Raw genomic sequence first — 26035 nt, 5'->3', positions numbered from 1 at the left:
GCCCTTTCTGATTCAGTTCCAGCCTCTTTGACCCTGGGTCCCTGCACGTGCTTTGACTTCAGTCCAGTAGCCCCCAGATTGGTCCTACCCGGAATACCTTTGACTTCTGTGCCTGGTAAACTTATATTCAACCTTCAAAACCCAGCCCTCACATTACCTCCTCCAGGAAGCCTGATCCCTGAATGCTGTTTCTCAAAGCCCAATCCATCCTGCCAAAGCCTAAGTTAATGGATGGACCCAGTGTCTGGGTCTCAGCAGGATGAGTCTCAGCCAGCCTGGGAAGGGGCTGGACTAGGCATGTGATGCTGGGCAAGTCAGTCCCCTGTCTGGGCCTCAGATCCAGAAAACTAGTTTATACAAAATCCAAGTTTAGACCTGACAGCACTCATGCGAATGGGCCCAGCCTGGTGAGGAACCAGAGGTCATGGGCTGGTGAGGAGAAGGGGGTGAAGGGCCGATTTCTTCTGGGACATGGAAATACCTCCCAGGCAATTGAGGCACAGACACTACCACCTCTGGAATTGGGCCCTGGAAGATCTGGCCCTGTGGTTGAGGGAGTACCAGGCTTGGGGGCTCAGTGATGACAGAGAGGAGAGGGGGGGCCTGCACTGGGAGACAGGGCCTTATAAGGTGAAAAGGCCATCATAGGGAGTATGGCAGACTCTCCTTGACCCCTAAGCTCCATCCTTCCCTGCAGGGTCCACGCTCTGCCCCTGATTTCAGCCTCTCAGGTTTAGTTCCAGGGCAGGAGCCTGGCTGGGCCCAGCTTGAACAACCAAGCAAAACAGGTGTGGGATGTGGCCACCTGCTTCCCAACAAACCAAATAAATGTTTGTGGGAGAGAGGCCAAGGGGTGGCCCAGCCCTCAGTGAGTGCCAGCTCAACCTGAGCCAATGTCCCCAAGGCCCGCCCTTCTAACTGGTCCTGGGAGCTTGGCTGGTTGGGGCCTCTAGAGGCAAAACCCCTTCCCGTCATGTCATGAACACCAAACAGACACAAATAGCAGTGGCTATTTTACTCCCTGAAGTCCCCTTTTTTCACAGAATATTTACAAAACAGGAATGGGGTAGGGGCAAATTCGCCACCAAATAATGGGCCAGGGAGTGGGGACAGTGCTAAAATGCGCTTCTGCGCAGGAAGAGTTCCTGAGGAGGGAGGGCCCAGGGCCCAGTGTGGCCCCTGGTGCCCTGAGGACCTGGACAGTTCCAAGCAGGTCCATAGCCAGGCTCAGGCCAGGTCAGTGGTGGGGGCACCTAGCTGCTTGGAGGCCAGAAGCAGGCGGGTGGCTGCGCTCTCAGACTCCGCCTGCAGCCGCCGGTTGTTATGCCGCAGGCTCCGCACCTCCTCCTCCAGGGCTGCCTTGTCTGCCTTCTCCTGGGGGTTGAGGGGAGGAGGCAGGAGTCAGAGTGGACAGCACCTTTCCTGGGGCAGCCCTGTGAGTCCCCGCCAATCCTCCGCCCACCCCCATCACCTTCTGCAGGTCCTCCTGCAGCTTCCTGAGCATGGACTCCAGATGAGAGACCTTCTCGGACAGGCTCCCGGGTTCTGGCCTGAGGACATGGGGGTCAGGACTCAGTGAACTCAAACAGAGGGCAGCGCCATGGTTGGCTCCCAGACCCATCTGAATGAGAGGGGCCCAACCCCAGTCTTCTCAGGCTTATGTGAATGTGAAAGCAGAACCCCAGGACAATGCTTAAGTCCAGTGGATGGGCAAACGGTGGTCACACAGGCATGGTGAAGGGGCCAGATCAGGGCAGGGAGCCTTACTCAGCATCAGACTTTGGGGTTCCCTTGGCATCTCCACTCTCTGGGATGGGCTGTCCTGTGGGTCAGAGGGGCCATTTGAACAGGTTGGTAAAGGGAATAAGAGCCCTGTCTTGGCTCCTCCCCATAATGCCCTGGTGGCCTCACCCTCCCGGGACAGCGACTCCAGAATGGTGTTGCAAGTGGAGGCAATCTCCGAGATGGACTGCCACTCTTCTTCCAGCGTCTCACTGCTCGCCTCTGACATGACTGGGCACAAGGAGGCGGGCTCAGCCAGGGAAGCCCAAGCCAGCCTCCCCTCCGCCCACCTCCGATACTCCACCTTGCACCACACTCACTTTTGCTGATGGAGTTCCGAAGAGACAAGGTTCGTGGCAGGAAGGAGGCCCTCAGCTCCGGGGCCGGGTCACCATTGTCCTCCCCAGCACTGGGACTGCCTGGCCCATCCTGAGGGACAGAAATGGATATGAATGCAGTGAACCCACCATCACCACTGTGCTCCCCCTGCGTGTTGGGCTCCAGAGCCTTGTTTCTACTCACCTGGGTGAGGGATGACTCCTTGCCAGCACTAGGTGCTGGAGGCTTGGCTGTCGTGGCCAGAAGGAGGTCCGGGGTAGTGTTGGGCAGGACTGGCGCCTCATCTGACAAGGAGCTGGGGAAAGCAGGGACAGCTCAGCATTAGCAGCTGCACCCATGGCCCTTGCTTTCAGAGGCCTGCCTGCCCGGCCGCACTCGGCTGAGAGGGATGGCCGAGAGGGTGCACCTGCGGGATGACGGCGAGTTCTGGCTGTGCAGGAACTCAGTCCTCTCCTCAGCCAGGTCTCCGGGCCCTGGAGGACCGCTGCCATCATTCAGGCACACATGCAGTAGCTGCTTCGTGGTGGGCATTAGCGCCACCGGAGGGGCGTCATCTTGCACTGGCTCTGGGGCCCCCCGCCGGCTGGGCTCCTGCAGAGACAGCCTGTACAGCTCCGAAAAGCTCCTGGGGGGGGGGGCGAGGAGAGGAAGGGACAGCTTCACGTAGGAACAGCCCGCCCCAGCATCCTGCATCACCAATCCTACTCACAGTTGTGTCTGAGGCTCACTTGCAGGAGGAGAGCTCTCCAAACTCCCTAACAATGAAAAATGTTTGCCTGGCTACGGGCCATTTTTCCAGACCTAAGTTCAAGTTGCAGGACTGCCCCTGAGTGACCTGGGCAAATCACTCTGAGCATCCATTTCTCCATCTATGAAATGGGGATAACACTACTGACCTCTTATCTTGCTGTGAGGATTTAAATAACAACACCGGTAAACCACGTAGTACAGAGATCCAAAAACTACGGCCTGGGGACCAAATCCAGCCCCTGCCTTTTTCTTTTCTTTTAGATGTGCCTGTTTTTGTACGAATGCAAGCTAAGAATGGTTTTTATATTTTTAAATAGTTAAATCAAGAGACCATGACACGTGAAAACATACAAAATTCAAATTTCAGTGTCTGTAAATAAAGTTTTAGTAGAAAGCAGACACACTCCTTTACTAATTGGCATCATTTTTCTACCCATGAGGAAAGTGCGGCTCTGAGAGATTAAGAGACATGGAATTCTCTCAGGAAAGAAAGTCCTTCATCTGGAATTCTTGAGAGAATGCTAATGGTGACACAGGAGGCATTAGCTGCCATGTCCTCCCACCTCCCCGGGTCCGGCGCCAGGGCCCTGACCTGCGAGGCCGGCCGCTCTCGTCTGGGGGCAGGACGGTGACGCAGACCTTGGGCGCCGAGCGCAGCAGCTGAGCCGCGGCCTCAGGACCAAGGCTGGGCAGCGTCTGGCCACACACGCGCAGCAGGCGCGCCCCAGGCCGCAAGCCCGCGGTTTCAGCAAACGTGAAGCGCTCCACGTGCGTGATGAAACCCTCGGCGTCCACTTCGAAGCCCAGGCGGCCTTGGCCGTCGCGAGGCAGCGCCAGCTCACGGGTCTCACAGCCGCGGCTCACCAGCTGGAGCGGGGAGGAGCGTGAACAGGGCTGACAGGGGTGGAGCCGTCCCAGATCCTACCCTGGGGCCCCCATCCCTGGCCATACAAACCTTCCCACACCCCCTGAAGACAGCATTAGCAACCCACCCCGCAGATAAGGACCGGGGGGCTGAGACGAGAGCCACCTGCCAAAGGACCCAGCTTTGCCAAGTTCCCAGGCTGGGTCCGAGGCTCCCCTCTACTTTCCCTTTTCGCAGGAGAGGCAGCTGGAGCCAAAGGTTCCAAAGCAGGCTCAGCCCCCGACGCGTGGAGGGACGTGGGCAGCGAGTGCCCTTGTACCCTGCCCTTGCTCCCGGGTCTCACCTGCAGGCGAGCCACGACTTCGCCTACGGCTTGCCCAGGGGGGCCGTCGAACCGCAGGGTGATCGCATCCCCGCGGCCGTGATACAGGTCGAGCTGCTGCTCCGAGAAGGTCCAGGCCAGCACGTCACGACAGGCGCAGTTAAAGACTACGCGGCCGTCGCGCGGCGCCACCAGCACCAGCGCCTCGGCTGAGATGCCCAGCAGGCAGGGCACCTCGGCGCTGTCTGGGCTGCCCGCCTGGGCTCCGGCCGCGCCCCGTGCCCCAGGCGCCGCGCGCACTCCCCACACCAGCGCGCCCGCTGCCTGCAGCTCGGCACCCGCGCCCCGAGGGGGCGCTCGCCGCCTCCCGCCCAGGGAGGGCAGGCCGAAGCGCGAAGCTGAGTCCAGCGACGTGGTGGTCACCTCGTTGGTGGCCAGGTCCTGCAGGTACTGCTGGCGAGTGCGCGTGGCCATGGTGTGGAACTGGCGCGCGTGGCCTGCCGCCTGCTCGCCATTGAGCGCCTTCGCCAGCAGGAAGGCTCGGAAGTCGGCGTTGGCCGCGAAAGGGCCTCCGCCTGGGGGCAGAGCGGGTCCAAAGGCTGGGGTGTCCTGGGTGCGGCTTACGGCCACCCTGCAGCGAGGAAGACGGTCGTCAGGGGCAACAGGGAGGGTCCAGGAAGCCATGCCTGTGGCCGGACTGGAACGAATGGGTTGCCCACCTGTAGGAGGTGTGTGGAGTGCAGGGCAGGTGAGCCCGCACCACCAGGAACACGTGCTGGAAGTGCGAGCGGATGGTCGTGGGGCAGAAGGGCTTGCTGCCTGGTTCCTGGAACACGATGGTCACAATGTTGTTGCCAATGTGGCGTTTCCGCAGGAGCTGGGGGTGAGATGGTGGAGGATGTGAGTGGAACCTGTCTCTTCCCCAAGTCCCTCCTCAGTCAAGCAACGTAGAGCCTGGACACCCGTGGCTTCACCACCTGCCCCTGATGAAGGCCTGGGGTGTTTGTCTTTGGGAGCAGGGCACCAGCAGGGAGGGTTATTGTGGGTCAACAGAGCTCAGGCCAAGGCTCAAATACTCAAGTACTGCCATCCCCACAGCACCCATCCATGGTTCCCCAGAAGCCCCTGGCCATCCCCCACCCCATCCCAATCCCCTCACACCTGCTGCTGGTTATTGGGGGTATAAGGCAGCATTGTGGACACGTGGAACATGATCTCGTGGTCCTGGTACACGGTGTAGAGGGAGTGCATGCCCGTGGAATCCGCTGTGGCCAGGGAGATGGGAATACAGAGGGAGAGAAAGGGAAATCTGCATGGCCTGAACCTCCCATCCCTGCCCGCAGTCTGGAGCCTCTGTGCCCCCAACCAGCAGGTGGACAACCCCTTCATGCCACCAACCAATGTGCAGGCCATAAAGTCCTCAGCCTTGGCTGCTCCCCAGGCTCCAGACTCCAGCCTGGGGTCAAGATGGCGGGGGGGGGGGCAGAGGGGGGAGGTGGGTGTTGAGATAGAATGAAGACAGAAATGAGAAATGGCCTGCTAAGAGGGTGGTGGGGCAGATGTCCTAGGAGAGAACAAATGTTGGCCCACGCACCAGCATGTGTGAAACAGCGAGAGGATGGAAGGCAGGCTGGAGGTGCTCAATAGAAATCCGTTTCCAGGGGCCCTGGGGCCCTTCCAACCAGGAGGCAGGGGCACTCCCAGGAGGCTGAGCTGGTAGAATATGTGTGTTTGATGGAGGGGGTGGTGCCCCCAAACCTTCTTGGTCCCAGCTCAGGCAATAGGGCATCAGGGCCTTGGGGAGAGTCCCAGCCCCTCCTCCCAGCTTAGCCTTTGCAGTGCCTGACCCGTCCTCAGTCTACCCAAAGAACTCTCGGCAGCTAGCCCAAGCCGCAGGACAATATGGGACAGAGACGTGACAAGACAGTTGGTTCTCACCAGGGTAGCCTGTTCCTCAGCAAGGGTCTTCCCCCACCCCCACCCCCAGCTCCCTGGGCCTCACTTTTGGTGTCCAGCTGGGCCCGGTAGCTCTCAAAGCCTTTGAGCCGCACCACGTCACCCAGCAGCCTGAGGAACTGCATGAAGGCTGGTCCTGCCTCCTGGTTGTTGTACATCTCCTCCTCCGAGCCCTGGCCTGCCCGGCAGTACAGGATGCCCACCTTGCGCTGGAAGCTCAGCTGGGGGGGAGGGGAGGGCGGGGTGGTGGAGGGAGAACAGGCAGAAGGCACAGGCCTCAGTCCCTCTCAGCCCCACCCCCACCAGGCCTTGGGGAATGGATGGGACACTGGCCTGGGGGCGGGGCTGCCTTGATGCCTGAGCACCACCCCCTCTAAGCGACCTCTGTGTCCTCGCCTATCAAGTGGGTTTGGTCTGTCCTACTCCCAGTGCTGAGGAGGGTAGAGGAGGTCACAAGTGGGATGGGACAGGGAGGGGGTTGGCTGTGTGACCATAGAGGAGGTGATTCACGGAAAGGGCCCTGCACACGACGCACTAGATCCCGATTAATGTTCACATTTTCATCCTTATCTCAAGGCTAGCCTGTCCTCCCCTCCCTCGAACCCCAGGCACAGCCACCCCAGCCCCTGGAGGCCTTGAGCCCCACACCACATCCACTCTGTGCTCCTGGCTTGTTTCCATCTGGGGTTATACAGCTCCAGGCACTGTGACCCCACGCAGACAAGCCTATTCCCCTCCAGCTCTGGCCTCCTTTCTTCATACTAAGCCTTTCTACACCCAGTCCCCACTTTAATTTCATCCCCCCTAACCCTTATAGTCCCACTTCCACCCCAGCTCCGAAACCCCAACTCCTTCCCAAATCCCTTGGGATCTTCTTAAAGTGCAGGCTCATTTAGTAGGTCTGGGGTGGGGCCCAAGATTCTGCATTTCTAACAAGCTCTCTGGTGATGTGGATATACTGCTGGTCTAGACCTCATTTTGAGAGGCAAGCTTCCAGATGACCTCTGATACCCTCTCTCTGAAAAGCCAGCTCCCCTGGGGTCACAGTCCAGTTCAGGATCAGGGTCAGGGCTAGGTATTGGGAGCTGAGCAGGCTGGGTTCAGACCAAGTCCAGCTGTAGGGCTGGGGCACCTCGGCCACCACTCACCACTTGCTCGTCCAGCGTGAGCAGTGTGCGTGGCACCTTTGGTGATGCTGAGCCCAGGCGCAGGCAGGTTGGGCTCAGCCGCGGCGCCACATGCTCCAGAAGTTTCCTTGGCGACAGGCCCCGCGGGGGCCCTGGCGGCAGTGCATCCTCTGAGATGGTGCCACGGAGGGTCCGGAGCTGAGGAGGGGATGTAGGGGCACTCAGGTTCCATACAGGTTGTTGAGGAGGCAATCCGCGGTCTGATCCCATTACCCCGGCCCACCTGCGTGGTCCGCACGATGAAACGGTAGCTATGCAGAGTGCCTCCGCCACTGCCCTCCTTCTCTTCCCGCCGCAGGCTCACTGCCACTGGGCCCAGCACCTCGTCCAGTCCGAAGAAGTTCTGGTGTTCTGGGGGAACCGGGCAGAGGATGACTGGCCCCGCTCTCCGCAGTCCCACCTCACTGGATCATGCCTATCACTACTGTCCAGACTAAGCCCCATCATCACCTAACACAGACCCTAGATTAAGTTCCACCCCTACGAAGCCCCACCCACATGCTACCAAGCCACGTGCCTGCTCCTAGCCACTAGGCCCTATGCCACGCCCCCTCTGCGTCCCCTCCCGTATCACACCTTGCCTCAGACCCCGGGGTTCAATGCCTGCCTGCGCCCACGCCTAGACCTTGCCATGACCCGGCCCATATTCTCCAGGACGTCTGGGGCCCTCCCTTCTAGACACTGATGAGACCAAGGTTCCCTGTGCAGGAGTTTTCAGGCCTCAGTTTTCACCTTACAGAAACATAGATAGGAAATCTCTCCCCGGCACAGAGAAGTATGAGGGTGAATTAGATGGAGGCAGAGGGGCGTGCCTGGTTGTGGGTGGACGCTGGGGTTGACCTTTAGGTGGTTAAAGTTGGGTCCAGCAGGGCAGCCTTGGCCCAGAGGCAGAGCCTAACCCTTCATATAGCCAGGGACTTGATGAGGAAAGGACAGCTCATGAGCCCTACTGTGTGCACTACAGGTAACAGGGACCTCTGCCCCTTTCCAGTAGCCCTCCCCTCACCTTTGTTGTAGAAGTACTTGCGGTAGTAGCCAGCGCCCAGGTCTGCATGCTCCAGGCTATAGGCTGAGGTTCGGTTCTGTGGCTCCTCCAGGATGGACACGGCCGCGTTGGGCAGTGCAGGGGGCACAGGTGGGGCTGCCAGACCACCTAGGCCCAGCTCACCCTCACCCCCAAGCTCACTCACAAAGCCAGGTGCCTCAAGCAGCAGGTCCGAGCTGGCAGTCTGGTCCTCAGCCAAGGGCAGGGTCCCAGAGCTGGCCTCTGCGTGGCCCCCTGTCCCCCGAGGCCTTGGAGCCCAGTCAAACAACAGGCTCTGCACGTCATAGTGGGCAAACCAGCGGGGCTCAGGCACTGGTGGGAAGGTGGGCTCTGGCTCCTCAGCTGGCAGCCCCAGCAGTGCCAGTGGGTCAGTGAAGAGTCGAGTGGGGACTGCAGCAGGACGGCTAGCCTCCTCATGGCTATGGGCACGAGCGCGAGGGCTGGATGGTGTGGAGGGCCGGGTCTCGCCTGCATCACTACCGCTGCGCAGGAGTGGGCCCCGGGTTGGCCTCGGCTCGAAAGTGTGTGGTGTCAGTGGGGGCCGTGCTGGCTGGCGCAGCTTGCGGGCGAAGAGGTCATCAGTGGGCGCAGGGGCCGTGCCCCGCCGAGGGCTCCCAGCGCCACCGGCCCACATGTGCGTGCAGCAGACCTGGCTCTCCGGGGGCCCGGCCACATTGGCGGGCACGGTGTTGGGTGCTTGGTACCCAGCCGGCTGGCCGGTTTCTGCCCTGAGGGAGGAGTGGGCTGCTCAGAGGGGTCTGGGGAGAAAACAGGAACCCAGGCCCCCAGCCTGGTCCTCCACCACACGGGTTGGCTTCCGGCCCTCTCCGAGACCATCAAAGCCGCTTCCGCTTTCCTGGCCACTTCCTCGTCTGCCTCAGGCTAAGGTTTCCAGCCCCCTCCTCCAGCTTAGCACTGGGCAGGGCCAGAGGCTGGGTTGTCGGGGCCTTGGCCTGGAGGATCTTAGAGCCTGGGCAGCCCTGGGGCTGCCAGTGTCCCCAGCTTCCCACTCACACACCTTAGCTTTGACATGGGCCCTGACTGAGGGTCCCCACCAAGGCCTGGTCCAACCGAACAGATGATTTGTCTCGGTTGAGACGGGAAACCCCTGGGGCCACTGGTGTCTGAGTCCTGCTCACTTGACAAAGGGAGGACGTCCTGTCCCCAGAGACCTTCCTCCCTGCCCCTCCCACTTCCTCTGGGATCCCTGAAGAGCTGAGCACCCAGAGGCCTGGTCTCAATGTCCTGGCCCTCACGGCCTCAAAACCTCAAGGACACAAGCGCTCCCAGGGGGCACTGGCAGTGCAGCAGGAATGGCAAGAGGACTTCCTTTCGCACAGGAAGTGGCCTCAACTCTGGGCTCAGTCCCCTGCCCAGCCCCACATCCTGAGGAAGGTGGTGGGGTCACACCAGCTCAGTCATGGGACCCAAGTCACCCTGGTCTGAAGGACAGGCCCTGGCTCACCCTCTTGCAGGCTACTGTGGCCATGCCTGGGGCAGGGGAGGGAGTCACAAAGACTGGGCCCCTTTGCTGGAACCGGGACCCTTGGGGACCTCTGCCTACCTGGCCTTACTGATGCTGACAGTGAGGTCTGAACCCCATGTGACAGACGGTCAAACTGAGGTCCAGATAAGGGGATGCCTGAAGCAATCCCATGTCAGAGCTAGGGTTTGAACCTGGAGCTGTCAATCTCCAGGGCCCCAACAGTGCTGCACCTGCCCACTCCTTCCTTATGTGTGTAGGTATGGGGCAGATGGGGGTTGGGCTGAGGTTCAAGATCTCACACTGTAAGACTGAGACACCAAGGCCCCAGGGACCTGCTAAGTGCGGAAATGTGTCGGGGCCAGGGGAAGGTACAAAGGGGGGTGTGAGAACGTGAGGGGGAGCCACCCCTGGTGAACCCAGGATGGAGTTGGCTGCTGGGGCAGGGATGTGGGTCCCTCCACTGGGGTGCAGGCACATGTTGGTGGGTCTTTGTGCATCATCTAGTGACATTATGTGGGGCTAGGAAGAGGTGGAGGCAGAGGCTCCATGAACCTCTTGGCTAAAGTGCCAGAAACAAGCAAGCTTAGGCCTCCAAAGCTCAGAGTGCCTCCTCCCTTGTTTCTCCTAGGACAAGCTCTGACACTAACCCTGAGCCTTTGTTCTCTCATCTCTAAAATGGGGTTAACCATTCCTGTTCCCTCTCAACACTGCTGGGATGTTGAATGGAGGGTGAAGGCAGTGAAGCTGGCCATGTGTTAAGTGTATAGTGGAAGATGTGGCCCTGGCTCCATGTGCCAAGCTCTTGGGCCTGTGCTATGGTGTGTGGTGGGGGTGAGAGGGGACATGAGGGGTCTGTACAGGCCCCTTCTCCGTGTGGGCTGAGCTCCATGTGTTCCGCACAGCCAATGGGCTGCTCTTGCTCTGGCCCTGCCTTGGGGGTGTTCTTGGGCTCTGCCCCCCACCCAGCAGCTTCACACAGGGTCCATTGAGGGCTGGACATTCCTCCAGGCCTGTGTCACTGGGGGGGAAGGGGATTGGCCCCGCCCCCACAGATCCGGAAGGCCTGGCCGCCCCAGGAGGAGGCGCTGGACGCTTCCCAGCACATCTGGAGGTCATGACCCCATTTCTGCTGCCAGGGGGTGCAACAGATGTTTCCTCCCAGGCCAGGCCCAGGACTGGGGGCGGTGTGCAAAGGTTGGGGAGGAGGAGGCCGCCCAGGGGGAGGGGGAGCCCCAAAACAGGGGGAATCCCGCACACAGCCGGCAGCAGGAGTAGTCGCCAGCGCCACCGATAAGAGTCGGGCGCCGCCGCATCCACTCATTCGCACATCGGCCGGGTCGGGCCGTCACACAGAGGACAGAGTGGGGGCCGCTGGCCGGAGGCAGGGAACTGGACATGCTGACTCGGGACTGGAGCTAGACTGGAGGGAGGTTGGTAGGGTACAGACGGCGAAAGCAGCGAAGACCCCCCCTTCCCACATACACACCACCCGGGCCCACGCCAGGCCACGTTCTCCCGTCCGGTCCGACCACGGTCACTCCGTTCCCCCGCGCCCGCCGGTACCTCTGGGGCTCCCGCCGGGCGGCCGCCTCCTCCGCTGGGGTCCCGCTGCCGGCTCTCCCGCTACCGCTCCCGGAGCGGGCTCCGCCTGGGGGCGGGGCTAGCCGTGGGCGGGGCCACAGAGGCGGGGGCGGGGCCGGCCCCGGAGCTTGTTGCGGCGGGAAGCGCCCCGGGCGGGGACTCGACGCCTGGCTAGCCGGTCGTCAGCCGGCATGCAGTCAGATCACAGGGCCAGAGCCAGGCCCAGCCCAGCGAGCTGTCGGGCCTCCAGCCCTCGTCTGAGAACCGGGGACAAGTGTACCTGCCCTCCAGACCAACTGGGAGGGCTACAGCAGGCCACCTAGTGTCCAGCTTCTGTGTGCACGCAACAGGTGCTCAGAAACTGTGACTATTTCTGAGCACTTGCTAAGCACTGGGCCCTGCTCTACTCATGCTCTCATTCATTCTTAAAACACCTTAGACAGGTGTCATCTTTATAGCTGGAAAAATTGAGTTCAGAGAAAAGCTTTTGGCCAAGGTCAAGGCTGATAATTGCAGGAGCCAGCCACTGGAGCTGGAAGTCTTGGAATATTATAGGGGTGAGAAATTGAACAAAATGAACTTTGGAACAAGGCTTGAAAAGGGAACAAGCTTGTGAGGAAGGGGACCCAGGACTACTTACACCCCATGCTGGTCTGATCTTTCTATCAAAACCCAGTCCCAAATCTTGCATCCCCTTCTGCAAGCTCATCCACCTAACCTGGCTACCTCCACCCAAATGTTCCCAGATAGAAGAAACCGCCAACCAAAATCAAAAATAGTGTTATTAATTCTGGTGTCTCCAAAGCACAAAAAAAAAAAAAAAAAAAAAAAAAAAACCCAGAAAAGAAAAAAGAAACCACCCTTCCCACATTTCAGCCCCAGGTCCAGGCCGAGGGGCTGCCCTGGCAGGCAGTGCAGGCCCAGAGGCCAAGTCAGTCCTGGCCACGGGCTTGAAGCGAGACCAGCCCATGGGTTTGGCTCTTAGGGCCTCGCTGGAAGGCTGCCTGCTTCAGTTTCGGGAGTCCAGGCCCAGGCCCTGGACTAGGGATGAGAGATCAGGGGTCAAGGTCAGAGGTCTGGGCCACTCAGTTCTAGAGCTCTGGCTAAGGCAGCCAGAGGTCAGGGTTCACAAGTGGAAGCTAAAGCCACTCAGTTCTGTGGTCCAGCAGAGAGGGCCAGAGGCTGGGATCCAGACGGCACTGTGTCACTCAGTACTGATGGTCCAGCAGGGGCTGCGCAGCTGGGCTCTCGCGCTCCTCAGCAGAGGCAGGCCAGTCGCCCAGGGCCCCCGTGGGTGTCCCACTCTCAGGAGCACTGCTGTCCAAGCAAGGAATGTCCTGGGCGGCTCTGGGGGGCGAGGCGTCGGTGCTGATATCAGGGCTGAGGCTGAGGTCTAGGGGCGCCTGGGGAGGGGAGACAGGTTGGTGCAAGAGTAGACCTGAGCTGCCCAGGACCCTGCCCTCCCAGAGGACCCTTACCTGAGATTTGGGGGTGCCTCCTTTGGGGCTCCCTGAGGCTGGCTCCCCCTCGGATCCCCCCAGCCCCTTCCGACCCCCTAGGCTCCACTTCCCACTGGGACCCTCAGAACAGAGGAGACCAGGGCCAGGGGGCCTTGAGGGCCGGGGACCCTCGGTGGGGGTGGGCGAAGCAGGGGGCAGTCCGGGGAGCCGAGGGGGGGGCCACTGCAGCAGAGGAGGGGGGCGCCCGTCACCAGAACCGCTCAACGAGGGCCGGGGGCCCCAGCCAGGGCCTGGTGGGAGGGGTTGTTCACCACTGCCTGTAGGAGACAGATAAGAAGGCAGAGACCTCAGCTAGGCTGTCTCCCTCACCCACTGGTTCAGCCCGGCCTTGCCAGCTCACCTGCTGTGTTCTCAGGTGTGGGGTGTGCCAAGGGGGGGTTATTGCTGAGGGAAGTCAAGCCACTGCCTCCGCCACAGTCCGAGTCATCCACGTTCCCACCACTGTTGCACCCAGCACCACAGCCCTTGTGAAGCCTAAGGTGGGGGGAAGGCAAAGAAGTTGGCAAGGGAAGGGCCAGAGACCTCACGAGCAGAAGTCCCCAGCCCCAGGACAAGTCATCTAACAGCCCTGAACTCCAAGGTCCTAGTCCTAAGTGATTTTGCCATCTCGTTTGCAGGGTCTTTTCAGGAAGGCATTACCAATGGATCTTAAGAGTAAAGGCCACCTCCAGCTGGTGGGGCGGACTGGAGCAGAGTCAGCTCTGGGAGAGGGCCAGCTCTCAGGGCTCCATCCTGGCCCACCACCTCACTGAGACCTTGGAGGCACTGGCTTCATCCCTCTGAGCCTCAGCTTCCTGCGCCATGAACCCAGCCTCCTGGGTTGGGGTCACAGTGAGGGCTCACCGCTCCCAGCTGTGCAGAAGCCAGCGGGCAATGGCGCCCAGGCTGACGGGGCCACCCCACAGCGCTCGCAGCTGAGGGTGACTGCCGGCCAGCGAAGTGGTGAGGGGCGACACGTAGATGGGGTAGCCGAGCGGCTGGTCGCAGGATGAGTTGATCATATTGCGGAGTGCCTGCTTGGCATTCTGGATGCTGCCGCGCTCAGGGTTGCGGTTGCGTAGAAACACCAGCTCCTGCTGCTGCCCTGCCCACAGGCCACGCACACACTCGCGGTTAACCTGCGGGCGGCCACACGCAAGGGTCAGGGGGCCTGCACCAGGGAGGGGGCTGGGCTGGGTGGGTGGGCCATCCCCACCTTGATGACGCGGAAGCTGAGGTGGCGACGGTTGAGCATGATTATCTTGTACTCATCAGAGGCGTCATCCAAGACATGGCGCAGCGCCAGCAGCGACGGCGTGTTGCTGAGGATGGCGCTGCGCCAGGCCGGGTCGCCCTCATGCGAGATGACCAGCCGCTCCTCGTTGGCTGCGATGGCATCATACAGGGCGGCCGGCTCCTCATACTCATCCGGGGATGTGAAGTGGTCCTGCGGGGAGGGTGGGAGGGCCAGGGTGAGCAGCGCGGGCTTCACTCCCCCACCTGCCTGCCCCGCCAGAGCACACCTCTCCCACCTGGTGAAGCTTGAGGGCCATGCGAACCCCAGGCGCCACTACGCGGTGAAGCAGGTCCATGTCGGCAAAGACCCACTCGTCCCGTGGGGAGGTGATGCGGAAGTCTCCCTTGAACAGGGCGTGCAGGCCGTAGAGGAAGGGCTCCAGGCTGGAAGGGGGGCAGGGAGGTGAGTGCCAAGGTTCCTGCGCTCCGGCCCGCTCCACGTGCAGTGGTCTGAGCCGAGGCCGTTATTCAAGCCGGGCCTCAGTTTCTCCATCTTGACAAAGAGATCAGTCTCTGGCCCAGGTCCCTCACAGGGTGGTGAAGAGCAGATAAGGTCATAGCCTTGCCCATGAGAAGAGCCACAATGAAGGAAGGGCTGAAGTGGTTCCTGGGGGCCCCTGGCCCGAACTCTCCATGAATGGGGTTGAAGGGAGAGTGGTAGGCCCCGCTGGACTGGTGAGTACTCACCTGGCAGACATGCTATGTGAGGCTGTCCCCAGGGCCCGGCGGCCCAGTACACATAGGCCAAAACACAGCGTGACCAGCGGCGAGTTCCAATCCTGGTCCACGGGCTGTGGCACAAGGACCCCCATCCCCAGAGCCCAGCTTAGACTTGGGACAGGGAACTTGGGGTGGGGGTCGGGGACAACCTCAGGGAAGCTGAGGGTGAGAGGAACCCGCCCAGGGAGGGGAGCAAGCAGCCCAGGGTCGTGATGGCCGGACCTGGGTGCGCCGCGAGGCGCAGTACTGGATCCACTCTAGGTGCACTGCGCAGAAGGAGGGCAGCGAGAGGCCAGAGAGGCGAAGGTCATAGTCCTCATCCACGCTCAGCGAGAAGGTGGGGTCCGAGTCAGCATAGCCAGGTGCCCGCACAGGCCGCAGGGCTGCTGCTATGCCCTCATGGCCCAGCCATGCCTCCAGCTTGGGCGAGCGGCTCACGTAGTAGATGATGCTCTGAGGGGAGAGGGGAGGGCAGGCATCAGAGCAGGGCCAGTGATGGGTAGTGTCCTGGCCTGGCCACTGCAGGAGAAAACGTCAGGATGAAGAGGCTCCTCCCTCAGACTGAGCTGACGCCTGCTTCCTAGGACACTCACCCCGTGTCCCGTCTCAGCTTCCTAAAGCCACATAGACGAGTCGGCTCCTCTCCCCTAGGCCAGGGGTGATGCGAGAAAGCCATCAGGTAGCACCCTCCTTACAGAGCGTCCCCTGGAGAGCCCTGCACTGTGGCCAGTGCTTGCGTACGTGCCTCAGACGATGCCGTTTGTAAAGGAAACCGAGGCTCAGACAGACGCCAGACCTGCCTAAGGTTAAACACCGGGCAGACTGACCGGTGTTGCAGTCGTGGCCCCTCCACTACCATGATGCGTGGGATGCAGATCTCAGAGGCCTTGGAAGGTCAGGCTGAGGAAGTGGGGCTGGCTGCGGGCCAGTGGGGCTTAAGTGCCCCTGGGTCACAGATCTCTAGGCCGCTGAAGTGTGACAGCCACAGGGCCTCCCCTCAGGAAAAAGGCATCCTGTGCCCAAAGTCAGAGGTTTCTGGACTCCTTAAGACACTGCTGGTTTCTAAGCAGGGGTTGGTGAAATGGAGAAGGGCTTTTGGGAGGCAGGCCACTGGCACAGGCAGCATTAATGAATGAGCAGTGGGGCTGGCAGTTGGCAGCCAGTGAGGTTACTGGGACTCCATGTGCCGTCCTGGGATGGAGCCACCAGGGTTGGCCCTCAGCCTGGGGAAAGGGTGGGAAGTCCAGGGCTGGAAAAGGTGGTGCAGCCGGCCATGAAGAGACGGGGCACCCAGGCAGCAGGGGTGTCCAGGAGGGTGGCTATGGTTGGGAATGGAGAGGCCAAGAGCCTGGGAAAAATGACCACAGTACAAGCTGGGATAAGTGAAGGGCCTCAAATAGGTCCCTGGAGGACACTGGGAGGCCATGGCTATGGGTGGGGCCTCATCAGTTCCCAGCACATGGGGGCTTACCTGGCAGGTAGAAACCTGGCCCCAGTGTCACCTTGGCGGTGGGCAGGTGGGTGGACAGTTTAGAGAGGGCTGGCTTCCCCCTTAGCAAGAGGAAGGGGGACCAGGAGCCTAATGGGGTGAGTAGGGGTAGGATGGCTGGGGGGGTCACTGTGGGCTCCAGGCGCACCTGCTCCTGGTTAACTTTCTTGCCCAGAGGACATCTCCAGTCTGGGCCCCACCAGCCTCTAAACCAAAAACGAAAACCCGCAGGGGTGTGGGGAGGAGCTGGCCTGGCACATAATTAAGTGCTCTGTTAATTTTTGCCACCGCCTGTTAATTTCTCCCTCTTGACAAGTTCTGTGGAACTTCAGCTATCCTGGAACCCAGCCCTCAGAGTGCTTCTCAGCTGTCACAGCTCCCATCTGTGAGCATTTGTGGGGCGTCAGGCTCTGCTCAGTGTTCCATGTGGGCAGCTCACTGAATCCTCACAGGTCTCACAACTGTGGCCCTCTTCTCCTTTCATTCCCACCTAACTGCAGGGACAGGTCTGTGAACCTGTTTCCTCAGCTATCAAAGGGGCCAATTACACCAGCCCTGCTTCTTCCAAGGATTGCTGAAAGAATCAAACAGGATAATAAAGATGCCTGGGCTTGGAAATGTTGACAGGACCCCAAGGCTTGGCTGCAGGCAGTCGTGGGACCAGTGTCTTTGTGGCTGCAGGGTTTGGATTGAGTCTGTCACCTAACTGCACTCAGTGACTCTTGCAGAAGGGCAAGGTGTGGGAGGAGGCTCTGAGGGGGGCTGATGCAGTACAGGAAGGGCTGTACCTGGTCTGCCAACCCCAAGGGCTGGATGGGGCACATCTGTGAACTGCCCCAGGCCTGAGGGGCTGTCCTGAACACTTGCTGCCCCATAGGCCCTGCCCTTGGCAGCCCCAATTGGTCTTTCCAAACTACACCCCATACTCCGGCTTGAAGGTCCCTTTCCCAGGTCCTCCAGGTATCTGTATCTGCTTAGATTCTGCCCGGCCTTTGAGGCAGCCATGGCAGGTTGGCTTCCCTATGGGCCGATACACTTGGCAGAAGGAGCTCCTCTCAGCCTGCCAACCTGGGCCTGGCCGGGTGCCTGGGGCAAAGCCCTGAGAAGGCTGCACTGGCCTTGAGCTGGGCTCTTGGGAGGCAGCAGGGTGACCTGGCAAAAGCACCGTTCTTGAGATGGGAAGGGAAGGTGGCCAGGACTGACCCTTGGGTAATCAGGGGCTGGGAATGTCCCTATCAGGACCATAGCATCCTTCTTGGTGAAAGTGAGCCGGTGGGGGGGCTCACAAACCCTTCCCCAGGAGCGGGTGGGTGGACAGAAAAACAACGGAGAAATTACAGCTTCTCTGCTGTGTGACATGGGATGTCTGCGGGAGGCCAAACAACAGCTGGGGGATGCAAAGACTGCCCTAGAGAGAAGTTCAGGTGGGCAGGCTCACCTGGGCCCCAATAGGTCACCTATCTGGGCTCTACAAAGGCAGCCCCAGAGCAGATTCACAGAGGACACGTGGGAACCTGGACTGTGGCCACCAACCGCCCCCATTCTCGTAAGTTCCCCTATGCTAGGGCCCACAGAGCCTCACAGTTCCTGCCATCTCATAGAACTACCATAAGCCCCACTTCTTAAGGGGGTAAACCAAGGCACAGCAAGGGAGGTGACATCCCAGGCTTCCCAGAACCCAGCTCCTTCTGGTCTCAAGCCGCAGGCTGGGCTTGGAGCACCTGGGCTGACACAGGAGGCCTAGGCCCACCATCTAAGCCTGGCCCTGCCGCTTTCTCCTGATTCTGGGCCAATCACTTGCCCCCACAAGCCCACCTCTACACCTGAGACTGCAGGACCTGTCCTAGAGGCTGTGCGGGGCTCATTCAGCTCGGGAGAGGCGCCTGGCAGATCCTGCCCCTCAGCAAGCATCCTTGCTTGGCAGCTGCTCCGTGACTGTCATAAATGCCACCACTGCTAGCATTACTGTCACTCTGTACTGGTGGGATGTGGCGCAGGGGGTCTGGTGGTCTACAAGGCTGGCCTCAGCAACTGCCCCTCCTGGGACCGGCAGCCCAATTCAGGGACCTGTGCGCGTGTTGCCCATCGGCCCCCAATACTCACTGCCAAGGTGAGCCTTCTGGAAGAGGGTGTCAGGGAGCCCCTCGCCCTAGGCACCCCACTGTCAGAGCCACACAAGCCACTGGGGCCCCCAAGGCCCACTGTCCAGAGTGGCCTTTTGAGGGTGCTTCAAGTCCCCAGCCTCTGTGCTCCTAAAGCCAAACAGGCTCCCAACAATCCGCGAGACAGCACGCGGAATGCGCGTGGTCAGTGAGTTCCCCGGGGGTCCCTGCTGCCCAGCCGCCAGGGCCGCACCTTCACATAGTAGGTGATGAGGATCTTGCGGAGATCGAAGACCTGCAGCATGGAGGCTGCGTTGTTGTCGCTGATGCTGTAGCCTTCCAGCACGTACTTGCTGGCCGTCACCTCCCAGGCTAGCCAGCGCTGCCCAAAGGCGGCATTGAAGGACAGGACCCGAGGCAGGTGGCCAGGCTCGCAGCAGCAGCAGCCCTCATCCTCCTCCACGCCCTCTGTGATGGCCTCCACCTCGCGCTGCTGGCAGTAGGTACCTGCAGGGCAGGGGCGCCCGGTCAGGGGGCCACTAGGGCATCCCTGCCTGCCTCCTCCCCAGCGAGTGCCCAAGCATGGCGCTGTAGGCCTGTGCCACTCACCCTTGCCACCAGCGCGCTGTGTGGGGAAATTAACAAAAGAGCCCCTCTCTCCTCCTGACTCCCAGTGGCCACAGGGGGGTGGGAGTGGGGGAACCGGGCTCTGGTCCCTCATTTACAGAAACAAAGACTGAAGCTCCATGAGGAGTGACTTGCTCAGGTTCACGGTGCTCATAAGCTGTGCTTAGAGCCCCTCTGCACCCTTAGGGTCCTTTTCTGAGGTGGACATCCAATGTGCACATCTTCCTGAGGGCCAGGAGCTCACTCCCTCACCAGGGGTCCCCACGGCACCCCACCCGGACCAAGCCCAAGGCTACAGAGCAGGCCAGCGGGAGCTTCGGGCCCAAGCTTTTACCAGAGCAGCGTGTTCGGTCACTAAGACCAAATAGAGCAGGGACAGGGTGTGGCCCTGACCATGCCACCTCACCGCTCAGACTAGCAAAGCCAGGTCCAGGAAGAGTGCCTTGCCCAAGGTTACCCAGCAAACCAGGACAGAGCGGGACGAGCAGCCAGCCCTCACACGCTATGAGGCCACACGAGGCCCCGCGGCTCACCCCGGAACTCAAGGCCACGCAGCTGGAAGGTGACGAGGCCATTGCCAACCTCGATGAGGTGCACCAGGGCGTTGAGGTAGTCGGAAGCCAGGACGAAGCAGTCGCCGGGCCCGTAGTTGCCCCAGCGGCCCAGCACCAGGTCCCCACACAGCGTGTGCTGCAGCGAGCGTGTCAAGTGCTCATAGAAAATGGAGTTGAGGTTGTTGTCGTCAGCGCCTGGAACACAGGATGGACAGATAAGTGGACGGGGTGACAAGTAAGTGAGGCTCCCTCCCAGAAGGCCCCACCCCAAAGTGTCCTGGGGGGCTGGGTACATACCAGGGTTCCGGTCCAGCTGTGTAACCAGGCGGGTATTGGAATGATCCACACGTTTAGTGCTGTTCAGAGAGAGCGACAACACAGCTGAGCCAGGCGCTGCGGCTGCCGAGGGTTCAGGGGCGATTCCCACCAGGCCAGCACCATGTCCTCCCCAAACCCCCACGCCTGTGCTCTGGGCAGATGCCATGACGGCCCCATTACCCAAGAGGCTGAGGCTCAGGGACAGGAGGGGACTCACCCAGGACCACACAGCCAACAAGCCCAGGGTGTGAGGCCAAGGCCTTGGCCTGGCCTGGGTTTTGCCCCCATCAGATCAGTCACCGAAGCCCACCATGTCAGACACTCAGCCCCGCTGCGGTCCCCTCCATGTGCCCCATCAGGGCTGGGCTCCCAACTCCTCCCTCAGACCCAGCGACCTTCCCTGTCCCATCCGGCAGCCCCCCTCCTCCCGGGGTCCCTCTGAACAACATGCCTGTCCGCCAGGAGACTCACTTGTAGTCGCGCTCCCAGAACTTAAGGGGCCGCGCGTAGGACATGATGAAGACGGCGCTGCCCAGCAAGGGGTTGAGGGGCGTGGAGAAGAGCGCCGAGAGCAGGGCCTGAACGAACAGCATGGCCGAGTCTGGGCACGAGTCAAGGAGGTGGCCAGCACATTGGACCCTCCCTGGCCCCCCTCACCACCCCACAACTCCCATCAACCCTCCCCGCAGCCCCCCACCCCAGGCCACAGCCCTCCCTGCACACCCCCACCCAGGCAGCGGGCGGTCGGCTGGGTACGTGGCACGGCGAAAGGCTGGGCAAAAGCGTGGAAAGCCGAGCCCCAGGTGATCTGCCAGGGCGCGATGTAGGTCAGCACAAAGCGCAGCTTGTACAGCAGGTCCCACAGCTGGCAGCGTCCGAGGGCAAGAAGGGAAGAGAGACGAGGTCATTCAGAGCCGGGGCCTACCAAGTGCCACTCAGAGCCTTGGGGCTACCCCACTGGCTGCCCATGTTGGAGTCAAGCTCAAGATCACGCCCGGCCCTGTCTGGACCTGGCTCAAAGCACCTGTTACCACTAGCAACCCCCCGACAAAGCAAGTACTCTAAGGGGGCACTAGCCATTTCATCTGTGCAACTGCCCGAGGAGTTTCCCACTGCTGTCCCATTTCACAAATGGGAAAGTTGAGGTTCAGAGAAAGTAGAACAGATAAATGACTTCCTCAGGCCACGCTTCTGTCAGTGATGAGGCTGGGCCTTGACTATGGTACCAAAGGTCAAGAGACAGTCACAGTCACTGCCCTCAGAGGGGGACACAGTTTAGATCTTCACCATCCCGGGCCAGACCAGAAAACCAGACGACAATGTCCATGTGAGTGAGAAAAAGGCTCAGGCCTGTGCTGGGGTCCCACTGCAGGCCTCCAGTCCAGTGCCAGGGAACAGTCCTTTGTTCAACGCGACCCCCACAATCCGATTAGAAAAGCCTACATCCTGGCAGAGCAATCTACATACACACAGGCCCTAGGGGCTTCTGAAAGATAGCTCTTAACTAGGTTCCAGGCCCGTAGCTGGCAAAAGGGCAGAGCTCAGAAGGTGGTATCGAGGACAAGGCCAAGTTCTATTTTAACTGCTTACGAGGAGGATGGTCGAGTATCATGACTCGGAGAAAGAGCTGTGAAGTCAGAAAGACCTGAATTCGAATCCTGACTGGCTACCAATTCTCCTGGGACCTGAGGCAAGTCATTTAACGTCTGAACCACAGCTTCCTCTCTGCCCCTAGAGGAGCTGCTGCAAAGGCCTACAGTGGGGCTAACGTGGAGCAGTGGCCACGAGGGGCACAAGCCCCTGGGGAAGTCATGCCCCCACCCCCAGAGGCAGATGAGTTCTGCTCTCGCTGCACAGCCCGGAGCCTGTAATGTGGCCACCAGCTCACCTTGCTGCAGAGCAGGGACATAAGGAAGTAGTCGAGCAGAAAGCCCTGGGAGAGGCGCGGGTAGTCGAAGTGGAAGAGCAGGACTGTGAAGGCCAAGGTCAGGTACTGCTGGGGTGGGCAGCAGAAGGCCGAGCGCAGCAGCTTCAGCCCAGCCACGGTCATCAGCAGCGCCCGGCAGCTATGGGTGAGGGGCAGGTGTTAGGTACCTGGCAGGGGCTCAGGGGGCAGTGGGTATGGTGCCCATGCCTTGTAAGCCCCGGCCTGGGCTCTGCAGGGCTGGCCCTGCTCCCTTGGGCCAGTCATTCTTAGTCTCAGCCTCCTAAAGGGATCACCCCTTTTAAACACACTTGGGGGACACATCCGCTTTCAAAGAGGCAACTGCTTCAACGGAAAGAACGTTAGGAGCTGGGGTCCTACTTTAGCTTGCTGGGCAACTGAGGCAGATCTCATTCCCTCTCTGGGCCTCAGTTTCCCCAGGTGTCACATGGGAATGTAGATGGTGGGATGGGGGCGGTCCTCACTAGAGGCAGAACTTGTCCGGGTGGCTGACGACAGTGTGGGCGTCCACTGTGAGGGCGTTGAGCACCACAGCAGGGTAGATGACGTACTTCTCGACACACTGCAGGCCGGCGTACAGCTTCTCAAACCACATCACCTGGGCAGCGCCTGCAGCAGAAGGCGGGACTGCTGGCTAGCCCCTGGCCCTCCACACTCCCCTCCCACTGCGGGGCCAGGACAGGTAGGAAACCTGGAGGGAGGGCCGACCTCTGGATGTGGGGTTCTGGGTCCCTGGAGACTCTAGGTGAGGGACGTGATCTCCAAGGAAGGGGATGAGGCCCAGGCAGGGCACGTTAGGGCTTAGAGAAGGTGCTCTAAGGGCTGACCAGGAGGTCCCAGATGCCCATCATAGCCGGGGCAGGCTGGGTGAAGCCAAGTACACAGTGACCCTGAGCTGCAAGGTCCCTCTGAAGGGGCCACTACTACTTGGCTCGAGCTAACTGTAGTCACATGGAGATGCTAGCCCTGTAGGCAAAATCTTTCATTGTTTAAGACAAACACAGCCTATGGACCTCTGTATAGCAAATCCAGATGTGTAAATCAGGCTCAAGGCTGTGTTTGTTGCACCGCCCAAGTGTCTAGTCTACTGGTAACCAGTTTGTCATTCTGGACAAGAGAGCCTTTTAAAGCCCTGGAATTCTTCCAACTCCTCAGAAAACACAAGGTGAGCAAAAAAGGGCTGAGCAGGGAACAAGCTGGGGCCAAGCAGGCAGGAGCGGCACAGAGGGCAGTGCAGCCGACAGGGCAGCATAGGCAGAGGCTGCCCCCTGCTGGTACGCTCCCATCAGGCTGTGGTCAGCAGGGAAATCAGGGCAGGTGGGTGGGGTGGGGAGGTCCAGCCCAGGGGCAGGGGTGGCACTCACCACGCACTTCATACTGGCTGTACTCTAGCGGCTTCAGCACGGGCTGCGACAGGCAGAACCACGGCAGCTGTTTACGGAGCTGAGGCAGCAGGTAATGTGTGAAGAAGCCCACAGCCCCAGCCAATGCGTACAACACGAACCCCAGCACCGACTGCAAGAGAGAGAGGCTGGAGGCTCAGCCCACGGGCCTCAGGGGGCCTGGGCACAGGCCAGGCAGGGGCCGAGGGGATATGAGGCGATGGCTGCCCGGGGCCCTCAGGTTGAGCAAGTTCCTGCAAGGCCTGTGCCACACGAACCTTCAGGGCAATGAAGACGGTGCTGGCGCTGACGGCGAAGGTGAGCACGGCGATCACCACACACATCACCAGGTCAGAGTGCAGGACCTCGCGCTGCAGGGCCGGGGGAACACCAGCATGGGTGCCCGCCACCCAGAGGCTGACCACAACCCCTCTCAGCCCTCCACCTTGGAACTAGAGCCCCGCACTGTGGCCCCTCACCACCGACTGGCGCATCTTGTCTGGCAGTGGGTCTGGGGGCTCAGCCCGGGCTGTCTCCAAGCTCCGCTCCTCTAGCTCAGGGAAGAGCTTGCTCCGGATCAGAGACCTGGGGTGGGTAAGAAGAGTCAGGGGCCCAGGGCTGGAGAGAACTGCCCTCCTCCCTGGGTCAGTCGGTGACAGGCATAGGCAGGCCCTCCAACCCTTGCCATGCAAAGACACACACGAACACACGTGTGAGCAGACAGGCACATGCAGGCACCCACCAGAGCACAGTGGGGTCACTGCTCTGCCGGCTCAGGTGGTAGGACAGCGCCACCAGGAGGCCACAAAAGACGGAGAAGAGGACAGGGACGTGCTGCTCCGGCCAAGGAGTCTGGGGAGAGAACCCATGCCGGTCAGGGGAGGTGAGGGGAAGCATGGGGGGTGGGGGTGTCCCCCATGGCAGAAGCCTTTGCTGAGCCCAGTTCACAGCCCTGTCCCAACAACCCCTGGGTCTCAGCATGCCCCCCACCCCCACATCCTCCCTACCTTGATGGCCCCGAGGCAGAAGCCATAGAGCAGGGCAGCAGCCAGCAGGCTACGGGAGAGGCTGAAGACTGCAGTGAGGGGGCTGGTGGCGGCTGTGAGGTGAGACACAGCAGCTAAAGCCCTGCACCTACCTGATGGCACCCACCTCACCCCGCCCCGCTGCCCCTCCATGCCCAGAGCCTAACCTCCCTGGGACCCCAGCCCCAGCCCGAGAGGCCTCCAGAGCTTCTGGCACTGTCTGGTTTAAACCACTTGCCTGGGAGGGAAGGGGAAGAGACCTGGACTCTTAGAATCTACAGTATCAACGTGGTAGGAGGCTCAGCAAAGGACTGGAGCCACACACCCAATCTGTGGGCACTCCTGGGCCCCACACTGCCCCTCAACCCCCAAGCCAACTGTGGGCATCATACCTGTGCCCCCAAAGCCATGCATATCTATCTGCTCCAGCAGGTACATGAGGCAGGTGTTGACCTGGGGCAGGAGGCCCAGGAGGAAGACGAACGGGAAGCACAAGGTGAACACTGGCAGGAGGGAAAGTGAGGGCCCAGTCAGCCTGGGGGCTGCCCCTGGGCCCACCCTTGGGACCTTGTTCTCCCAGGCCACTGTAGCCCTGCCCAGTCTCACCAGTGGCCACGTCACGGGCACAGAAGAAGAAGGAGGCGGAAAAGAGTGTGAGGCCGTAGAGGGAGACGGGCGGGAAGGGCTGAGCCGAGCCCAGGGCATCCAGCAGCCAGATGAGCAGACAGCAGATGCAGAAGTAAACGGGCCGGCTGTATGCAATCACCCAGTTGTGGCCCTGGGGAGTGGGCCCGTGAGCAGCCGGGCCTCCCCCACTGACCACCCTGCACACACGTGCACGCTCACGTATGCACATGCACACACAAACGCACACACCCCAGGCCTAACCCTAGACCCAAGACAGAAAGTCTGGCAGGGTGGGAGCAGCAGAACTGAAGACCTGGGGCCATGTGGGTGGTGAGGGAGCCCTGCCCACCCCCAGCCAATCCCGCCCCACCTGGTCTCAGCCCTGCCTCCTGGGCGCAGGCGCGGCTCCTCTGGTACTCACGTGCATGGGGGATGCCGCGTCGGGCTGGACACTCTGGAAGAGATGAGAGCGACATCAGCAACGAGAGCCAGCGCCCGCGGGGGTCAGAGTTCCAGCCCTGGACTGTTATGAGGGACCAAGGCAGGACCCTGAACTGTCCTAAGCCTCAGTTCTTATTTGAAAGATGAGCAGTAGGTTATAAGGGATTTAGGCATCTTATTTGCTTTCTAGCTCACCCCTCTCCAGATGGGTCATGGGAATGGGGGCGTCCAGGAAGAGGCGGGGGAAGGAGAGCCAGGGAGCCAGGCCTGACCTTCAGCAGGGAATACTGGCAGGAGGCGATGACCAGGCAGAACTGGAAGACCCAGATGTCGGTGAAGAAGCCCTTGAGCAGCAACAAGTAGCCCAGGAAGGCGACCAGGCTGCTCAGGCCGACGCCCAGGATGTTCTCCAGCAGCCCCCGAGTCCTGGAGAGACAGCAGGGTCAGGTGCACCCTCTTCCCCACCAGCAAGGGGGGCAAGGAGTGGGGGGCATACCGCCCCACAACCTCTGAATACCTGACCCTATAACCTCTCAGGGGCAGGGCCAAGTTGCACCTGCTCTAGAAAGCCACCCTGTGGCTACCCTGCACCCCAATCTTTGCCCCCTCTTGTCCCCGAGGGCTCCAGTTGCCACCAATCCGGGGACCTGCCCATCTCCAGCTCAGGCACGCCACACTATGTACACAGGCAGTGGCC

At 60.8% G+C, this 26035-nt stretch overlaps 2 protein-coding genes across 6 annotated transcripts in view; both read right to left on the bottom strand.

The window, feature by feature from the left end:
- Positions 1-1000: 1000 nt before the first annotated feature.
- On the bottom strand, positions 1001-11424 carry SIPA1 (signal-induced proliferation-associated 1). The gene is made up of 16 exons (XM_019737871.3): positions 11296-11424; positions 8208-8974; positions 7425-7552; positions 7163-7339; positions 6061-6235; positions 5220-5323; positions 4778-4935; positions 4080-4689; positions 3464-3738; positions 2528-2746; positions 2305-2416; positions 2103-2211; positions 1912-2013; positions 1768-1822; positions 1472-1550; positions 1001-1374 (listed from the first exon to the last, which is right to left on the bottom strand). The coding sequence occupies exons 2-16, from the start codon at positions 8878-8880 to the stop codon at positions 1228-1230; spliced, it is 3123 nt and encodes a 1040-aa protein (XP_019593430.3). The 5' UTR covers positions 8881-8974; positions 11296-11424; the 3' UTR covers positions 1001-1227.
- Positions 11425-12077: 653 nt separating this feature from the next.
- PCNX3 (pecanex 3) overlaps positions 12078-26035 on the bottom strand; it is a 21170-nt gene continuing 7212 nt past the window's right edge. For all 5 annotated transcript variants that reach the window (XM_074336683.2, XM_019737632.3, XM_019737635.3 and 2 more), the window contains 24 exons: positions 25611-25764; positions 25319-25351; positions 24877-25048; positions 24663-24773; positions 24253-24344; positions 23988-24097; positions 23725-23830; positions 23524-23616; positions 23228-23378; positions 22328-22472; positions 21807-21984; positions 20675-20783; positions 20390-20519; positions 19898-19956; positions 19580-19795; positions 18673-18926; positions 15051-15281; positions 14796-14899; positions 14345-14492; positions 14029-14259; positions 13677-13951; positions 13174-13307; positions 12792-13090; positions 12078-12716 (listed from right to left, as the gene is read on the bottom strand). In XM_074336683.2, the coding sequence (XP_074192784.2) occupies positions 12522-12716; positions 12792-13090; positions 13174-13307; positions 13677-13951; positions 14029-14259; positions 14345-14492; positions 14796-14899; positions 15051-15281; positions 18673-18926; positions 19580-19795; positions 19898-19956; positions 20390-20519; positions 20675-20783; positions 21807-21984; positions 22328-22472; positions 23228-23378; positions 23524-23616; positions 23725-23830; positions 23988-24097; positions 24253-24344; positions 24663-24773; positions 24877-25048; positions 25319-25351; positions 25611-25764 (3730 nt within the window). In that variant the 3' untranslated portion in view covers positions 12078-12521. The remainder of the gene's footprint in view (positions 12717-12791; positions 13091-13173; positions 13308-13676; positions 13952-14028; positions 14260-14344; positions 14493-14795; positions 14900-15050; positions 15282-18672; positions 18927-19579; positions 19796-19897; positions 19957-20389; positions 20520-20674; positions 20784-21806; positions 21985-22327; positions 22473-23227; positions 23379-23523; positions 23617-23724; positions 23831-23987; positions 24098-24252; positions 24345-24662; positions 24774-24876; positions 25049-25318; positions 25352-25610; positions 25765-26035) is intronic.

This window comes from Rhinolophus sinicus, chromosome 14 (genome assembly GCF_057876585.1).
Source record: "Rhinolophus sinicus isolate RSI-liver-muscle chromosome 14, RSI-T2T, whole genome shotgun sequence".
Classification (NCBI taxonomy): domain Eukaryota; kingdom Metazoa; phylum Chordata; class Mammalia; order Chiroptera; family Rhinolophidae; genus Rhinolophus; species Rhinolophus sinicus.
Note: the sequence above shows the minus strand (reverse complement) of the source record. Positions and strands in the feature narration are given on the sequence as shown.